General features: G+C 42.1%; 2 protein-coding genes across 7 annotated transcripts in view; one reads left to right on the top strand and one right to left on the bottom strand.

The window, feature by feature from the left end:
• The first annotated feature begins 620 nt into the window (after positions 1–620).
• LOC127791980 (putative pectate lyase 21) lies at positions 621–2,788 on the top strand. The gene is made up of 4 exons (XM_052322232.1): positions 621–838; positions 954–1,700; positions 1,838–1,976; positions 2,507–2,788. The coding sequence occupies exons 1-4, from the start codon at positions 735–737 to the stop codon at positions 2,729–2,731; spliced, it is 1,215 nt and encodes a 404-aa protein (XP_052178192.1). The 5' UTR covers positions 621–734; the 3' UTR covers positions 2,732–2,788.
• LOC127791979 (inactive beta-amylase 4, chloroplastic) overlaps positions 1,545–15,057 on the bottom strand; it is a 38,701-nt gene continuing 25,188 nt past the window's right edge. The window contains exons 9-12 of one of the 6 annotated variants that reach the window (XM_052322225.1): positions 8,316–8,384; positions 3,178–3,326; positions 2,986–3,097; positions 1,545–1,965 (exon numbers count right to left, since the gene is read on the bottom strand). In XM_052322225.1, coding sequence (XP_052178185.1) covers positions 3,076–3,097; positions 3,178–3,326; positions 8,316–8,384 — 240 coding nt within the window. In that variant the 3' untranslated portion in view covers positions 1,545–1,965; positions 2,986–3,075. Of the gene's footprint in view, positions 1,966–2,985; positions 3,327–3,835; positions 5,348–8,092; positions 8,188–8,315; positions 8,385–15,057 lie in introns of those variants that run through there. The other 5 variants (XM_052322230.1, XM_052322226.1, XM_052322229.1 and 2 more) reach the window with 5 other exon arrangements.

Genomic DNA, 15,057 nt, shown 5'->3' with positions numbered 1-15,057 from the left:
AATATAATAAGATTTAGAGACAGCCAACGGCTTTTGTGAGCAAAGAGTTAAAAGGGTCTTGAATTTTCCACCTAATTTCATCACTTCCAGTACTTAACACCACCTCCGGTGACCAACTTCCTCTATTCTGTGGCTTCCGCCACCCTCCACCGGCTTCCATTGATGGAACTCTTCACTTGCACTATGGTATAAAAAATCCCAAATCTCTCTTCCTTACACCATTCCCCCCTCCCTCTCCTTATTTCTCTCTCTCTCTGAAATGTCAACTCCGTCTATCTTCTTGCTTGTCACGATGCTCATGCAAGCCTGGGTCGCGTCTGGTTCGCCCTCCCTGGCGCCCGTATCAGAAGCAACCAAATGGTACGTATACATACTCGGCTACTTCTGCTTGCTAAATACAATGGACATGGGTCCTTAATCATCATAATGGCAGTGGTCAATTATCTTTGGCCTTCTTTTACTGTTGACAATTAAAGCCCCTAAAAAAAATATAATAAGATTTAAGAGACAGAGCCAACGGCTTTTGTGGGCAAAGAGTTAAAAGGGTCTTTAATTTTCCACCTAATTTCATCACTTCCATTACTTAACACCACCTCTGAAGACCAACTTCCTCTATTCTGTGGGTTCTGCCACCCTCCACCGACTTCCATTAATGGAACTCTCACTTGCACTATGATATAAAAACTAAATCCGAAATCTCTCTTCCTTCCACCATTCCCCCCTCCCTCTCTGAAATGTCAATACCGTCTATCTTCTTGCTTGTCATGACGACGCTCATGCAAGCCTGGGCCGCGTCTGGCTTGCGCCCCCTGGTGCCCATATCAGAAGCAACCAAATGGTACGTATACATACTCGGCTACTTCTGCTTGCTAAAATGGAGGGAAAGCCTTAACGTAACTTAACACAGAGTCTAAGGTGACTACTACTGATGGTTCCTAATGTTGTACAAGCAGGAGCTCGGCAACAAACTCCAGGATGCTGCAGGGGACTGAATCAGGCTGTAGGACTGGCAATCCTATCGATGACTGCTGGAGGTGCGACCCCGACTGGGAAACTAACCGCAAGGTGCTAGCTGATTGTGGCGTTGGGTTCGGACGAAATGCCATAGGCGGCCGAGATGGTGATTTCTACATTGTCACAGATTCGGAGAACGATGACCCAGAGAACCCGAGCCCGGGCACACTCAGGCATGCCGTCATCCAAGATGAGCCGTTGTGGATCATCTTTGACCATGACATGGTCATTCAGTTAAAAGAAGAACTTATAGTCAACTCCTACAAGACCATAGATGGTAGAGGATACAGCGTTGAAATAGCACACGGGCCTTGCCTAACCATTCAAAATGTAACTAATATCATCATACACAGCGTTTATATACATGATTGTGTACCTGCTGGGAATGCCGTGGTGAGAGACACGCCAGAGCATTATGGACCGAGAGGTGTCTCGGATGGAGATGGAATATCGATATTCGGGGCCAGGGATGTGTGGATTGATCACTGCACGCTAGCCAACTGCTACGACGGGCTCATTGACGCTGTCTATGGATCAACGGCTATAACCATATCAAACAATTACATGTTTCATCACAATGAAGTGATGCTTATGGGTCATAGTGATGACTTCCTACTAGACAAGAAGATGCAAGTCACAATTGCCTTCAACTACTTCGGGGAAGGTCTAGTTCAAAGAATGCCCAGGTAACTATGGTAACCATCGTTCTTGCCAAAGCACTCAAAGCAACAATAACAAATAAAACTTCACTTCCGAACAATTTACACAGGTAACTATATTAGCATGACGGTGTTTTTCTATTTTCAATGCTTAACTGATGCAGATGTAGGCATGGGTATTTTCACGTTGTCAATAACATATATACCGGTTGGAAGATGTATGCGATTGGAGGAAGTGCTAACCCTACTATAAACAGCCAAGGGAATGTCTTCATTGCATCAGATAGCAATTCTGCAAAGGAGGTAATATTTTCCACGTAAATTTCAAATCAAGTTCCACTCCAAACAAAAATATGCACATACTAACTATTCTATTCTCATGGAATTTTTCATACATATCACAATGCGACAGTTCAAATAGGTAAAATGGACAGAAACTAAATCCATGAAAGAATAACCTCAACACATAATGATTATAACATATGGAAGGTTAATATAACCAAGTAGATAACTGAAGCTAGTTTTGGCAGACAATAAATCAATTACTGCGGTTATCTTTATTCATCCAAATAAATAATAAAACCAGTTCACTCATAATCAGAGTCATGCATTGCTGTCTTGATTTCTAAAAGTTTGGCAAGGCTGTTCATTCTTTGAATGGCACTAAAGCTAAATATGAAAAAGCACAAAATTAGCAGGAGACTTGTTGCAACATCTTAATCCAGTTGGACATTTGTAGGCTAATCAACAGTAAGAGGGGAGTGTCACATAAACTTAGACCTGCAGTTATTTCTAGGCTAAGTGTTATTGGGCTAAATATTCTACTTGGTCAGGTAACCAAACGTGAAACTACACAAGGAGACAATGAGTGGAAGGATTGGAATTGGAGATCAGATGGAGACCTCATGCTGAATGGTGCATTTTTTACACCCTCCGGTCAAGAAACTGCTGGGAGCTATGCAAAAGCATCAAGCATGGTTGCAAGGCCAGCTTCACTTCTACCAAACATCGTTCCCTATGCTGGAGTTCTCAATTGCCAGATAGGGCAAAAATGCTAAAATTTGGCAAACCAGATTTTTATCTTTATTTTATTATTATTATTTTTTTTTGGGGGGGTGGGGGTGGGGTAAGCATATTCTTAGTTTCATGGTTTACATAATTGTAAGTTTCAATTGAAGTGTAATTTCTTTGCCATTCAGTTCCATCCATTTTTCAGTTTTCCAACATTAGAAGCAAAAGGAGGGGAGGGAAAGGAGAAGAATCAACTCTGGTACAATGATCAAATCTTAAGAAGTAAAAAAAATTTAATCACCTTCTTGTAAGCATAAAAGTTGCACAGGAAGAATCTCCTTTTGGCCACTCTCTTTTGACAGCAGACCCTAAGGGTGGCCTTCATTAGGCCTTAGCTGTTTGTCTTTTTGTTGCTGCGAGACAAACAGAGAATAAGCATTTTTGTTTGACTACTTACCTATATTTAACGACCAAAGGGTTAGAGGTACTCTACAGATTTGTGCTCATCTTTCTCACAAAGGGTACGAAGTTATTCCAGTTTTCAACCCTGAAAATCTTTTCATTCATTCTAAAATAAGTAAATGATCTTATGGCTTCGGCCTGTTGATAGTAACAGTTGCTGAGTATCTGCTGAAGTCCAGCCTGCAAGAGAAAATGCACGTCAACTATTCTAAAGATAAAACTAATTACAATCCTCTTCTAACAGCTGTAGCAAAGGACATGCAATCGTCCAAAATATTGAAAGATACTATTTTAATAGATTTTGAAAGTATTAGAGATTAATCTCTTCTTATGTATGTGTCTACCATTTTACAAGCAGCAGATTAGTGCAGCATCTTTAGGTGTGATTGCAATTACATCCACCATCCCCACCATTGCACCAACACATGCTGAAAGTGGGGATGGGCAGGAATTAAAGGAACAAAAAATAAAGAAAATACAAAAGTTTGTAGTGAAGGAAAGACGAAAAGAATGAAACAACTATCAAAAGTAAGCCATTTTCCTGCAGTTAAGTTTTTCGGGCTCTCTGGTTTCAACAAAGATGATCAGGGATGTTGGATTTAGACATATCCAACCCACCCCCATCAGAGCAGGAAAAAAGATGAGAGAAAAACATAAGCCCAAAAGGAAAAAGAATAAAGATTGGGGGGGGATGATAAATTTTTGCCAATAAAAAACAGCTATCAGACAAACATTGACCAGCGTGGAGTACATATGTGGCTCCCCACCTGCACCTCAGACATCACCACTGCATCCCTACGTAGACAATCATAAAGTTCACTTTCCCAGTGCATACACGTCCTACCAGGGTCATCACATCGTGTTATAGCATAATTGGGATCCACAGATCCTCAACCTGTCAATCAACCTACGACATATGGCATGTCCAGCTTCCATCAAGACCCATGCCATGAAATAGGGTGTGTTAGGAACCCTTAGTATCACAGCTAGGATTTTTTCCATTTAGACCTTTTGAACTACCCAAATATGAATTCTAGACAAACTATTCATTGGGGCGTAAGCCACATAGAAGTCCAGAATTCATGTAGCTGACCCCACATAATGGGATAAATGCTGAATATGTTGTTGTTGTGTAGAATTTTTGAACTACCCAAATCATCTTTTAACACGCCATCTCCAGACAAATGCCCTTTTGGGTTTATTTGTGCTACGGTCATTATTTACCCACTAAGGCCTCTGCAACTCCAATAGGCCAATACTTCTCTAGTTGGGGTGGGCATGTGCATGAAATCCATTAGATGTGTGAAATATCAGAGCTTCAATGGACCCCCACAGTCAACTCTACCTAGTTTGTATTGAGATAGTTTGACCAACTTCATTTTGGTCAGTTGAAGTAGCCCAATTCCTAGTCTCCGCAATTAACTCCTCAATTCAACTTTTCCTCTTATGAACTGAGGTAGATTGCATACTGCTCCCGTCAGTCAATCCTTCAGTCATGATACTTTGGCCTTTGGTCTTGGTAGTTGACTCACGGTTGACTTTTCTATCCCACAGTCAACCTTCCAGGTTTTCTAGGTCTCCAAAGTCAACTAGACAGTCAATTGGCCATGTCCAAACAACAAATAGTTAATGGCTAAGTTGACTTTCAATCTAATGCGGGACAGCAAAGAAAGATTGGAGAAAGTCGGGAAAGAAAGAAGGATAGACGGGAAGAAGAAGAATAGCGGTAGGAGAAGAGGAAGAGAAGCAAAGAAATTTACAGGAAGAAATCTCCATTGTCATTCAAGATAAATTATTCTATCAATCCCAATGATTACATTACATACTTAAGGCCTACTTATGCAAAAGACAAATTATATTAAAAATAAAACCTAGTCAAATCTTACTCAAATAAAAGGTTGAAAAATCTGAATTCTAAATCAAAAGAACAAATCAAAATCATATTTCCTCTACAATCAACTCCCGATACTACAAATTTCACTCTATTAAACCAATTGCACCCACTATGCCTTGACACACGTTACCCAAAAGACACCAAATTATCTCTTACACACTGTGACTTCCTTTTTACAACAGTACTACTAACTCAAAAAGAAGCACGGAAATAACAGCTACTATTCACAACCAAAGACTCAAAACATCAACAAAAGTCGGTTCATTGAGACTTCCTTTCCTCTCCTAGGGCTGTCCACTTGATCCATCTGAAATGGTTAGTCATATGTGTACAAACATGAGTATGATGATGAGGGGCAGCAAAAAGAGATTGGAGAAAGAAGGGAGGAGGAAGAAGAAAGGGAAAGAATTTAACAGGAAGATATCTCCATTGTCATTCAAATCAATCAATAAATCCCCCCTTTGATTACATCCATAAGGACAATACTTCCTGAACAAGTCATACTTAAAATAAAATGATAAAAATCAAACGAAAATCACATTTCATATCAGTCTCCCCTTGTGTGTGTGTGTGTGTGTGTGAGAGAGAGAGAGAGAGAGAGAGAGACTCATCCTAGAGCTTTGTAAGTTCTGATAAGTTGCTGTTGATGATCAAGATTGCTGTGGATATGATGATTCTGATGGCTATGGATTTGACTAATGTTGTTGAGGGCTCTGATGATAAGGATTACAATGGTGATGTATTCTGCAAGATGGATGCTGTTGGTTATTGATGAAGATGAATGCTGTTGGTGTTCTGTAAGTGGAGAAATGAAAATGTGCTATTGCTGAAAGTTTCTGGTGAATGAAGGGCGCTTACTGAAAGCGTCTGGTGATGGCTGTGGTGTGCAGCTGCTGCTGGCAGAAACTGTTTGGAACTGATGGAAGTAAGATGGATTGAGGTTTGCTCTGATACCAAAGTTGATGCAAGACAGTAAAGAGAGAATGACGGGAAGAAGCATAGAGGAAGAAGGGGAAGAGGAGTGGAAAAGAATTCAACAGGAAGAAATCTCCATTGTCAGTCAACATCAATCAATCAATTATCAATCCCACTGGTCACAGCAATAAGGCCCACTTATAGGCTAAAGACAAATTGTACTAAAAATAAAACCTAATCAAATCTTACTAGAAATAATTAGTCATTCTAAAAAAAAAACCTAATCAAATCTTAAAAAAATAAAAAGTAAAGAATCCGATTTCTAAATCAAAAGTAGTAGAAATAAAAAAACAAATCAAATCACATTTTCAATCATTCTCCCCATGTTGGAAAAAACTCATCCTCGAGTTTCCATCTCATTGGTCCATTACCCAACCAAAAAGTTGAGTGGTTGAATGGCCCTAGAAGTTCATCTGTAATCAATCCTTCATAGATGGAGAAAGAGTAGCTTGCATAGCTTTGGATGCTGACTGCACCACCCTGGAGAGAAAATTCTCAATTTAGTCAAGTAAAGGAAGGAGTTTGTAGATCAAAGATGGTCCTATTTCCAGCTTCAATAAGCCACTCTCTCTCTCTCTGCCTGCACATATGCCATTCTCAGTACAGCTGAAAGTTCTAACTTAAGTGAGTCTTAAAGAAGGTTTGGAACACATTAGTGAAGAAATGCAACAAAGCTATCAGCCACTAACATGCACAAAACACATCCTTTTTAGGTGCACCTCTTGCGTTCTAGACATATCCTCCCACACTTGTCCACTTTTTGTCTACCAAAACCATCGGTTTCAGGCCATATGACATCTCATCTATGCCTTTCAAAACCCTTTAAAATAGACTCTAGCTTGCAGAAACTCTTCCACACCTTTACTCAAACATATAATATGCATGAAAAAGTCTTCATTTAATGCATCAGCAAGATACCAGGCTACAGTTTGCAAGCACCATGCAGAAGCGAGAAAGCCGAAGTATAGTTTTTACCTCACTGGAGTAGCTGGAATAGAGTGATTTTAAGGTTGCCTACCTTGCTCTCTTCTGTTCCTTTACCTGAACACCCATTTCTTCTTCCTTCTCTCCTTATCGCCACTGTTCTCTTCTCACTCTCTTCTCAGGCTTGTTGAGCACTTTTAGAGCTTCCAAAAATTTCTGAAAAGCAAATCTCTGACCTTCCTATAGAGCTTCCCAAAACAGGTAAAGCAGGAGGATGATTGGCAGCAGCCATGGCTGCCAACTTGAACCAGCTTGGTGGCAACACTCCTTGACAGTTGGACGGTGATTCAACTGATGGCGAGCCACCTGGATTCTTCAAGAACATTCCCCCACTCTCTAGAGGTCAGCTAGAATTAATTAGGGTGGCGATCAATCATCCTTACAATCCCAATTTTAAGGAATTAAGGGTAACCCTCTATGGCCGTTTTAAAATCCTATCAAATGTTATCCAAAATGAGATCTAAGAATTGCCTCGCACTAAATACATAGCCTAGGGTCTCAGTTAAAAGAGTTTGCAAAGATTCATTCATGAAAGCCCTAGAAAACCATGATTGCACTGTCTTCAGGATTGCAGTCTTTGTGAGTACCCTACTTCTGCCATCTTTTAACCAATCACACCTTTAAAAAAATTCACCAAATTTGTCTCATTGGTTCAGTAATTGCACGCTAAACACATCCAGAATTGAGACTAAAACTCATTCATTTGGTCTTCCAAAATTGCCTTCAAAGTTGGTTCCTCGCCTTGACTGTTACTGGTTTTCAACACCCAGAAAATTTCCAACCTAGGCAGACGTTGGCACCTATATCTACTCTTGGTCGACTGTCAGGACTAACAGGTCACACTCCTTTTCTGCTTATCTGTCTGGCACATACTCTTAGGCCAAAACCTATACCCATTCAATATTTGCTCCCTTGCCATGCTGAAACAGAACACTTATTCTAGATGTAATAAAAAGATACAGGATTCTTGCACCACATTCAAGAAAAGATATGTAAGCCAAACGAAAAGCAAGATTTAGACAATGCTAGGTTAATAATTGAAAATTTGAGATATGGCAAAATGAATTCATAATTTTGAATTGTAATTTATTACCTTTTCCCCAGTTATTCACTAACTACTTCATTAGCTTGGCTTCAGCCACAATTATTATAGTCCTTTCTTCCATCAGTTGGATTGATGTTCCGAAACTTCAATCATATAACAGTTAAATGACAGCTTAGAAACCAGTCAAAGGAGAATTCTCCATTCAATCCAAACCTCGAATTAAAAAGATTAAGATAAGGCAAGCAATACTCGGAGAAAGATGGATATTTACCTTGTCAAATCGCTCATTGGAATTTCTTCCAGTTAAATGTATTTCTCTTTTCTTCAACACTGTCCTAATCTGGGATGAATCAAGTTAAGTAGAATCAACCATAATGCACATCAACTATATTCATTAAATAAGGAAACAGATTTCTTTTAAAATTTTGGATATCTCACTTGTTAAAAGGAAAATATACAGAACACTGATGCTTCCACCAGATATCAACTGAGTTAGTAATGCAAATATAGCAGTATAGAAGTCATGTTACCAAGAAAAATATCTCAACAAGTAGCAGTCACTGCAAACATGGGAAATGATAAACAATCAAAGCTAATTGCAAGAGAGTTTGGACATAAACTTCATAATAATTATAAACTTGAAGACATGAATTATTGTGCCACTCAAATACCAAGACTGGATATAATAAAGTGTATTATTCATCCTAAAACTTTTTGATATTCAACCCCTGCTTGAATGTCAATATGATATTTGATGAAAGACTAGTTGAAGGCAGGTTTCTCGTGCTTACTTCACTCAACTACCATGGGTGGATACAAATACAAAATCAAACATTTGTCAAAGAAACCTGCTTGGCAATCAAGCTTTGCTCAAGCGTCCAAATTATATCTTCAGGAAAAGAAAATATAAACAATATTTGGAAAGCAGACCTCCTCAGAGCACAAGTGAAGATAAAGAGGTACAAGAAAAGTGTCATAGAAGTTATTGTTTGCTAGCAGGAACCTGGTCTCTTTCTTGGGAAAAGGAAAACAATGTGAGAATACCTTATAACCTGATCAATATGACATAATATAAAAGAAGTCCAGAACCTCCTGAACTTCACTAATCAAGCAATCCAGACTGCTTTTGTCAGTAAAAGCTTAGGTCACCTAGAATCCCATGAAGCTCCAGTTACTATAACAAGACAAAATTGTTTTCAGACTTAGATTTTGGGCAGCTGAAAACATTAGGCAGAAGATTTAATAAGTAAGAAGTTGACATCTTTATTTGCACTCTTAAGTAGCACAGACATATTTAAGCAAAGACAAACAAGCACATAAAATCCTCAAGAAGCTGGTCATGGACATTCGGTGGATAAAGCATTGTATGTCAAACTACAGAACTTTTGTCAGTATTTTTAAGTCTAAGGAAATCATGATGCAGATGATAGAGACAAGTTGGATATGGTTATAGTATTTTATAGTCAATATGAAATCGTTCTGGACCTATGTGTTAGGACTCCCATTAGTCTTACCTATCAAAGACGTAAAAGGAGAGAAGCGATAAGGGCAACCAAGGAAATTGGGTCAGGCAAAAGAGTCAGAAGTTGGTTAGAGGAGAATATTATTTTACGTGGCTGAAAAAGAATAGGGGAGAGATATAAAAGGGGAGAGTGGTGGAGAGACAAGGGGTGGAAAATTTGTTGAAGAAATCGTTGGAGAGTGAGGCCCTCTCGAATAGGCCTGATTTCTTGTTATTTTCTTTCTTGATCTTTGCTATTTTGCATTACTGTAAGCTACTGTAAGAGCTAAATTCAATCAAACAAGAAAAGGTTCTATCAATCTGGTATCAGAGCAACGATCCACAGGGGTGACCGTCTCGGAGAGAGTGGGGGATCTGGAGGGAAGGATGGAGAATTATCAACAACAGATTGAAGGGAAGATGGAGGGACTACAGTTGGGAATAGAATCCATGAAAAAAGAATTCCAGAGGGTGCAGAACATTGAGAAAAACATGGCGACGATGATGGAACAATTTGGCTTGCTGATGGAGAGATGGGAGGACTAGGAGAAAGGGAGGAAGGGGAAACAGTCGGGCGAGCACATACCGGTGGGTTCGACACTCACTGGGGAGGCCACACCAGAACTGGGAAATAAGCAAAGGGAAGCTGGTGGTGAGTTCGATCCATATGGGAGGTCCGATGAAAGGGTCTGACGCCTGGAGATGCCAGTATTTGAGGGTGACGACCCAGATGGTTGGGTGTTTCGGGCTGAGCGGTACTTTGCCGTGAATCAGCTATCGGATGTGGAGAAGTTGGACTCCGCTGCTCTTTGCTTTGAAGGAGCAGCTCTTGCTTGGTTCCAGTGGGAACAGCGAAGGCGACGGGTGAGAAGCTGGGAGGTGCTTAAGGCGATGATGAGAAATAGGTTTAGGCCCACGCAGGAAGGCACGATGGAGGAATGATTCCTAGCGCTTCGGCGGTGGGGGTCCGTCAAGGATTATCGCCTCTGTTTCGAGACCTTGGCTGCTCCTCTCGAGGACATGCCAGAGGCGCTGCTGGAAGGCCATTTTATAAATGGATTGAAGGCCGACATAAGGGCGGAGATGAGAGTTTTGAGGCCAATTGAGCTGGAGGAGATGATGGACCTAGCCCAACGAATTGAGGAAAGGAATCTGGTGGTGCGAGGGGGCCATTCCAGTCCAGGCGCAGCCCGGTCACAGGCCCCTGCAATTCCAGTCGCCAACCACCAACGAGTGCTGCTCTCTCCTTCCCCAGCGGCGTCACCTCGATCGACTACCACCATTCCCGGTTCCTCTCACCGGCCACTTAATACCGGTAAGTGGAACAATTCCCCATTTAAACGGTTAAGCGAGAGTGAACTACAAGCTAAACGAGCTAGGGGGTTGTGTTTCCATTGTGACGAGAAATATATGATTGGGCACAAATGTAAGAACAAGGAGCTGCAGGTGATGGTAATTCAAGAGGGGGAAGAGGAAGAGGAAGATATAGGTGAAGTTGAAATAGGGGAGAATTCAGGGGAGGAAGGTGAAATCGTCAAAACAAGAGAGGTAGTGGAGCTGTCCATCAACTCAGTAGTTGGTTTAACCCCTCCACAAACCATGAAGATCAAAGGAAAAATAGGAGGCCAGGAGGTGGTGGTTCTCATTGACAGTGGGGCTTCTCATAACTTTATAGCGTCCGATTTGGTGCAGAAACTAGGATTGCTCAGGTCGCAAACGAGGGGCTATGGCGTGATCATGGGGTCGGGCATGGCTGTTCAGGGGGCTGGAGTGTGTAGAGGGGTAACCTTAACGTTGCAAAATGTGGAAGTAGTGGAAGATTTCCTGCCATTGGAGCTAGGGAGCTCGGACATTATCCTTGGAATGAAGTGGTTAGCCACTCTCGGGGAAACACAAGTGGATTGGGGCTCATTAGTCATGAAGTTTAGAGCAAGGGGGACTACTATCACACTGTATGAGGATCCTAGCCTTAGCAAAACTTTGGTAACATTGAAGTCAATGATCAGGGCATTTAGAAAGGGTGGAGAAGGGGTGCTGTTGGAATTGGGGAGTTTAACTACTCAAGAGGGCAGTTCCTGGCAGCTTGCAGGAGCTTTTAGCAGAATTCGGGCATGTCTTTGAGGAACCGTGTGGGCTTCCCCCACACCGGAGGCAGGATCACATGATTACATTGCAGCCGGGAGCGTCACCTGTGAATGTGCGGCCCTACCGATACCCCCATCTTCAGAAAAACGAAATTGAAAGGCTGGTTCGAGAAATGTTGACAGCTGGACTTATTCGACCAAGTGTGAGTCTGTTTTCCAGCCCGGTGTTGCTGGTCAGGAAGAAGGATGGTGGCTGGAGATTTTGTGTTGACTACAGAGTTTTAAACAAGGTAACCGGTCCCGATAGATTTCCAATTCCAGTTATTGAAGAACTTTTGGATGAGTTGAATGGGGCTGCTATTTTTTCCAAGTTGGATTTGAAATCAGGATATCATCAAATCTGAGTAGCACCTAATGACGTTCCTAAGACTGCATTCCACACACATGAGGGGCATTATGAATTTTTGGTTATGCCGTTTGGGCTAATGAACGCCCCCACTACGTTCCAATCGTTGATGAACGAGGTCTTTAAGGAGCATTTAAGGAGCTTCGTGTTAGTATTTTTTGACGACATTCTGATTTACAGTAAGGATATGGTTGAACATAAGAAACACTTGAGATGTGTGTTGGGGCTCCTAACAGTCCACCGGTTGTACACCAATGTGAATAAGTGTCAGTTTGGGCAGCGGGAGATTGAGTATTTGGGGCACGTCATCTCTCAAGATGGGGTGGCTGCAGATAGCTCTAAGGTTAAGGCGGTGATGGAATGGCCCAGCCTCAAATTTTTACGTGAGCTTCGAGGATTCTTGGGTCTTACGAGGTATTATCGGAGATTTGTGAAGGATTATGGGAAGGTGGCACGGCCATTGACCGACCGCCTCCTGAAAGGGTAATTTTTTTTGGGATGAAGTGGCGGAGCAAGCTTTTCAATCCCTCAAATGGGCAATGACCAATCTGCCTGTGTTGGCTTTGTCGGATTTTTCAAAAGAATTCATGGTTGAAACTGATGCATCAGGGTAGGGATTAGGGGCAGTGTTGCTGCAGCAGCAGCGCCCAATTGCTTTTTTCAGTCACTCCCTAAGCCCCACGAGTCAAGTGAGATCGGTGTATGAGCGAGAATTGATGGCAATAGTATTTGCAGTGAGAAAATGGCGACATTACCTACTTGGGCGCAGGTTTGTTATCAGAACGGATCAGCGAAGCCTTAAATTTCTTATGGAGCAGCGGATGGTTAGCCCGGAGTGTCAAAAATGGGTCATGAAGCTGATGGGGTACGACTTTGAGATTCAATATTGTTCCGGATTGGAGAATCGAGCAGCCGATGCTCTCTCACGCCTCCCTTCTTCTGCCACCTTGATGGCCCTTTCCATTCCCCAAATAGTGCAGCTAGACCAACTCAAAGAGGAGGTGAAAGGAGATGCTACACTCCAACAGCTTGTTCGAGAGCTGCAGGAAAATCCTTCCAGCAAAACCCACTATGCGCTGGTGGATGGCCATCTGCTATTCAAAGGCAGATTGTATCTTCCTAAAGGGTCAGAATTAATTCCGTTAATGCTGAAGGAAGGCCATGATGGACTGGTTGGGGGTCATTCCGACTTCCTCAAGACTTATAAGAGGGTAGCCGCCAATGTGTATTGGGTGGGCATGAAGAGAGACATTCAACAATATGTTCAGCAGTGTCAAGTGTGCCAGCAGCATAAATATGAGGCTCTATCACCTGGTGGACTGCTGCAGCCACTTCCGGTTCCTAGTCGAGTTTGGGAAGATGTGTCCATGGATTTCGTCGAAGAGTTGCCTAAGTCAGCTGGGATGGATACTATCCTGGTGGTTGTGGACCGCCTAAGTAAGTACGGACACTTTATTGCCTTGAAACACCCTTTTACAGCAGCTAACGTTGCTGGGATTTTTGTGAAGGAGATAGTCCGATTACATGGGGTTCCAAGTTCTATAGTTTCCGATAGAGATAAAATTTTTGTTAGCCATTTTTGGGAGGAGTTATTCAGGTTGCAAGACACTAAATTGAGAAGAAGTACAGCCTACCACCCGCAGTCCGATGGCCAAACGGAGGACCTAAATCGCACTTTGGAGACCTACCTTCGATGCTTTTCCTCCTCCAAGCCCAAGGCATGGTGCAGCTGGCTACCATGGGCGGAATATTGGTATAACACTTATTTCCATGTCTCATCGAAATTGACCCCATTCCAGATAGTTTATGGGCATAAACCTCCCCTACTTTTGAGGTTCGAGAAAGGCACCACAGCTGTGTCGATGATTGAAAAGCAATTGATGGAACGATTCTGTTTTGGAGGAGCTGCAGTCCCAACTATTGTGCGCACAAGCGAGGATGAAGGAGACAGCTAATAAAAAAAAGGAGGGATGTGGAATTCAAGGTGGGTGACCTGGTTTATGTTAAACTTCGTCCCTATCGGCAGAAGACCTTGGCTATTCGGATGAATGAGAAGCTGTCTCCTAAGTTCTACGAGCCTTACGTAGTAGAGAAAAGGATCGGGAAGGTGGCCTACAAGCTGTCCTTACCACCTTCGTGTGCCATCCATCCGGTATTCCATGTCTCCCAGCTTCGCAAAGCGGAGGGAGCAGTGCAAGAAATAGCTGACTTTCCCGACCAGCTAACAGCTGAGTTGGAATTTAAGGTACAACCAGAATTTTTGTTGGGGGTAAGGCCGGGTCGGGGAAAAAATCTATGGAGCCTTGAGGTTCTGATACAATGGAAGGGGTTGCCACCCCTAGAGGCCACTTGGGAACCCTATCAGCAGATCCTACATCAATTTCCAGAATTTCACCTTGAGGACAAGGTGAAACTTGTGGGTGGGAGTATTGTTAGGACTCCCATTAGTCTTACCTATCAAAGACGTAAAAGGAGAGAAGCGATAAGGGCAACCAAGGAAATTGGGTCAGGGGCAAAAGAGTCAGAAGTTGGTTAGAGGAGAATATTATTTTACGTGGCTGAAACAGAATAGGGGAGAGATATAAAAGGGGAGAGTGGAGGAGAGAGAAGGGGTGGAAAATTTGTTGAAGAAATCGTTGGAGAGTGAGGCCCTCTCGAATAGGCCTAATTTCTTGTTGTTTTCTTTCTTGATCTTTGCTATTTTGCATTACTGTAAGCTACTGTAAGAGCTGAATTCAATCAAACAAGAAAAGGTTCTATCACTATGTCATAAAAGCTCTTGCATGCTTGATTTGATATTACCTCAGGAGTGTAATATGAAATTAGGAAGGGCACGAAGGGGAGAGGAGGGATGGAGAGGGGAACTCTGAGCTTTTCTGGTCAGTGTTTGAGATGTGTCTGAGTATTCAAATAATGGAATCTTGAAGACTACCATGTGGTTCAGACTAGATTCTGAGATTGTCTACAAGGTGTCAGTGTTTGATATTCTGAGATTGTCTACAAGGTGTCAGTGTTTGGCTGT

This window comes from Diospyros lotus, chromosome 15 (assembly GCF_014633365.1).
Source record: "Diospyros lotus cultivar Yz01 chromosome 15, ASM1463336v1, whole genome shotgun sequence".
Lineage (NCBI taxonomy): Eukaryota > Viridiplantae > Streptophyta > Magnoliopsida > Ericales > Ebenaceae > Diospyros > Diospyros lotus.
This window is presented reverse-complemented; position numbering and strand designations above follow the sequence as displayed.

What these genes read in the sequence shown, in the direction of transcription:
- LOC127791980 (XM_052322232.1), top strand. Translation starts at nt 735, where the DNA reads ATGTCAATACCGTCTATCTTCTTGCTTGTCATGACGACGCTCATGCAA. An exon ending in ATATCAGAAGCAACCAAATG is followed by an intron (nt 839 to 953) that starts GTACGTATACAT and finishes TTGTACAAGCAG; the next exon opens with GAGCTCGGCAACAAACTCCA. An exon ending in ATAGCAATTCTGCAAAGGAG is followed by an intron (nt 1,977 to 2,506) that starts GTAATATTTTCC and finishes CTACTTGGTCAG; the next exon opens with GTAACCAAACGTGAAACTAC.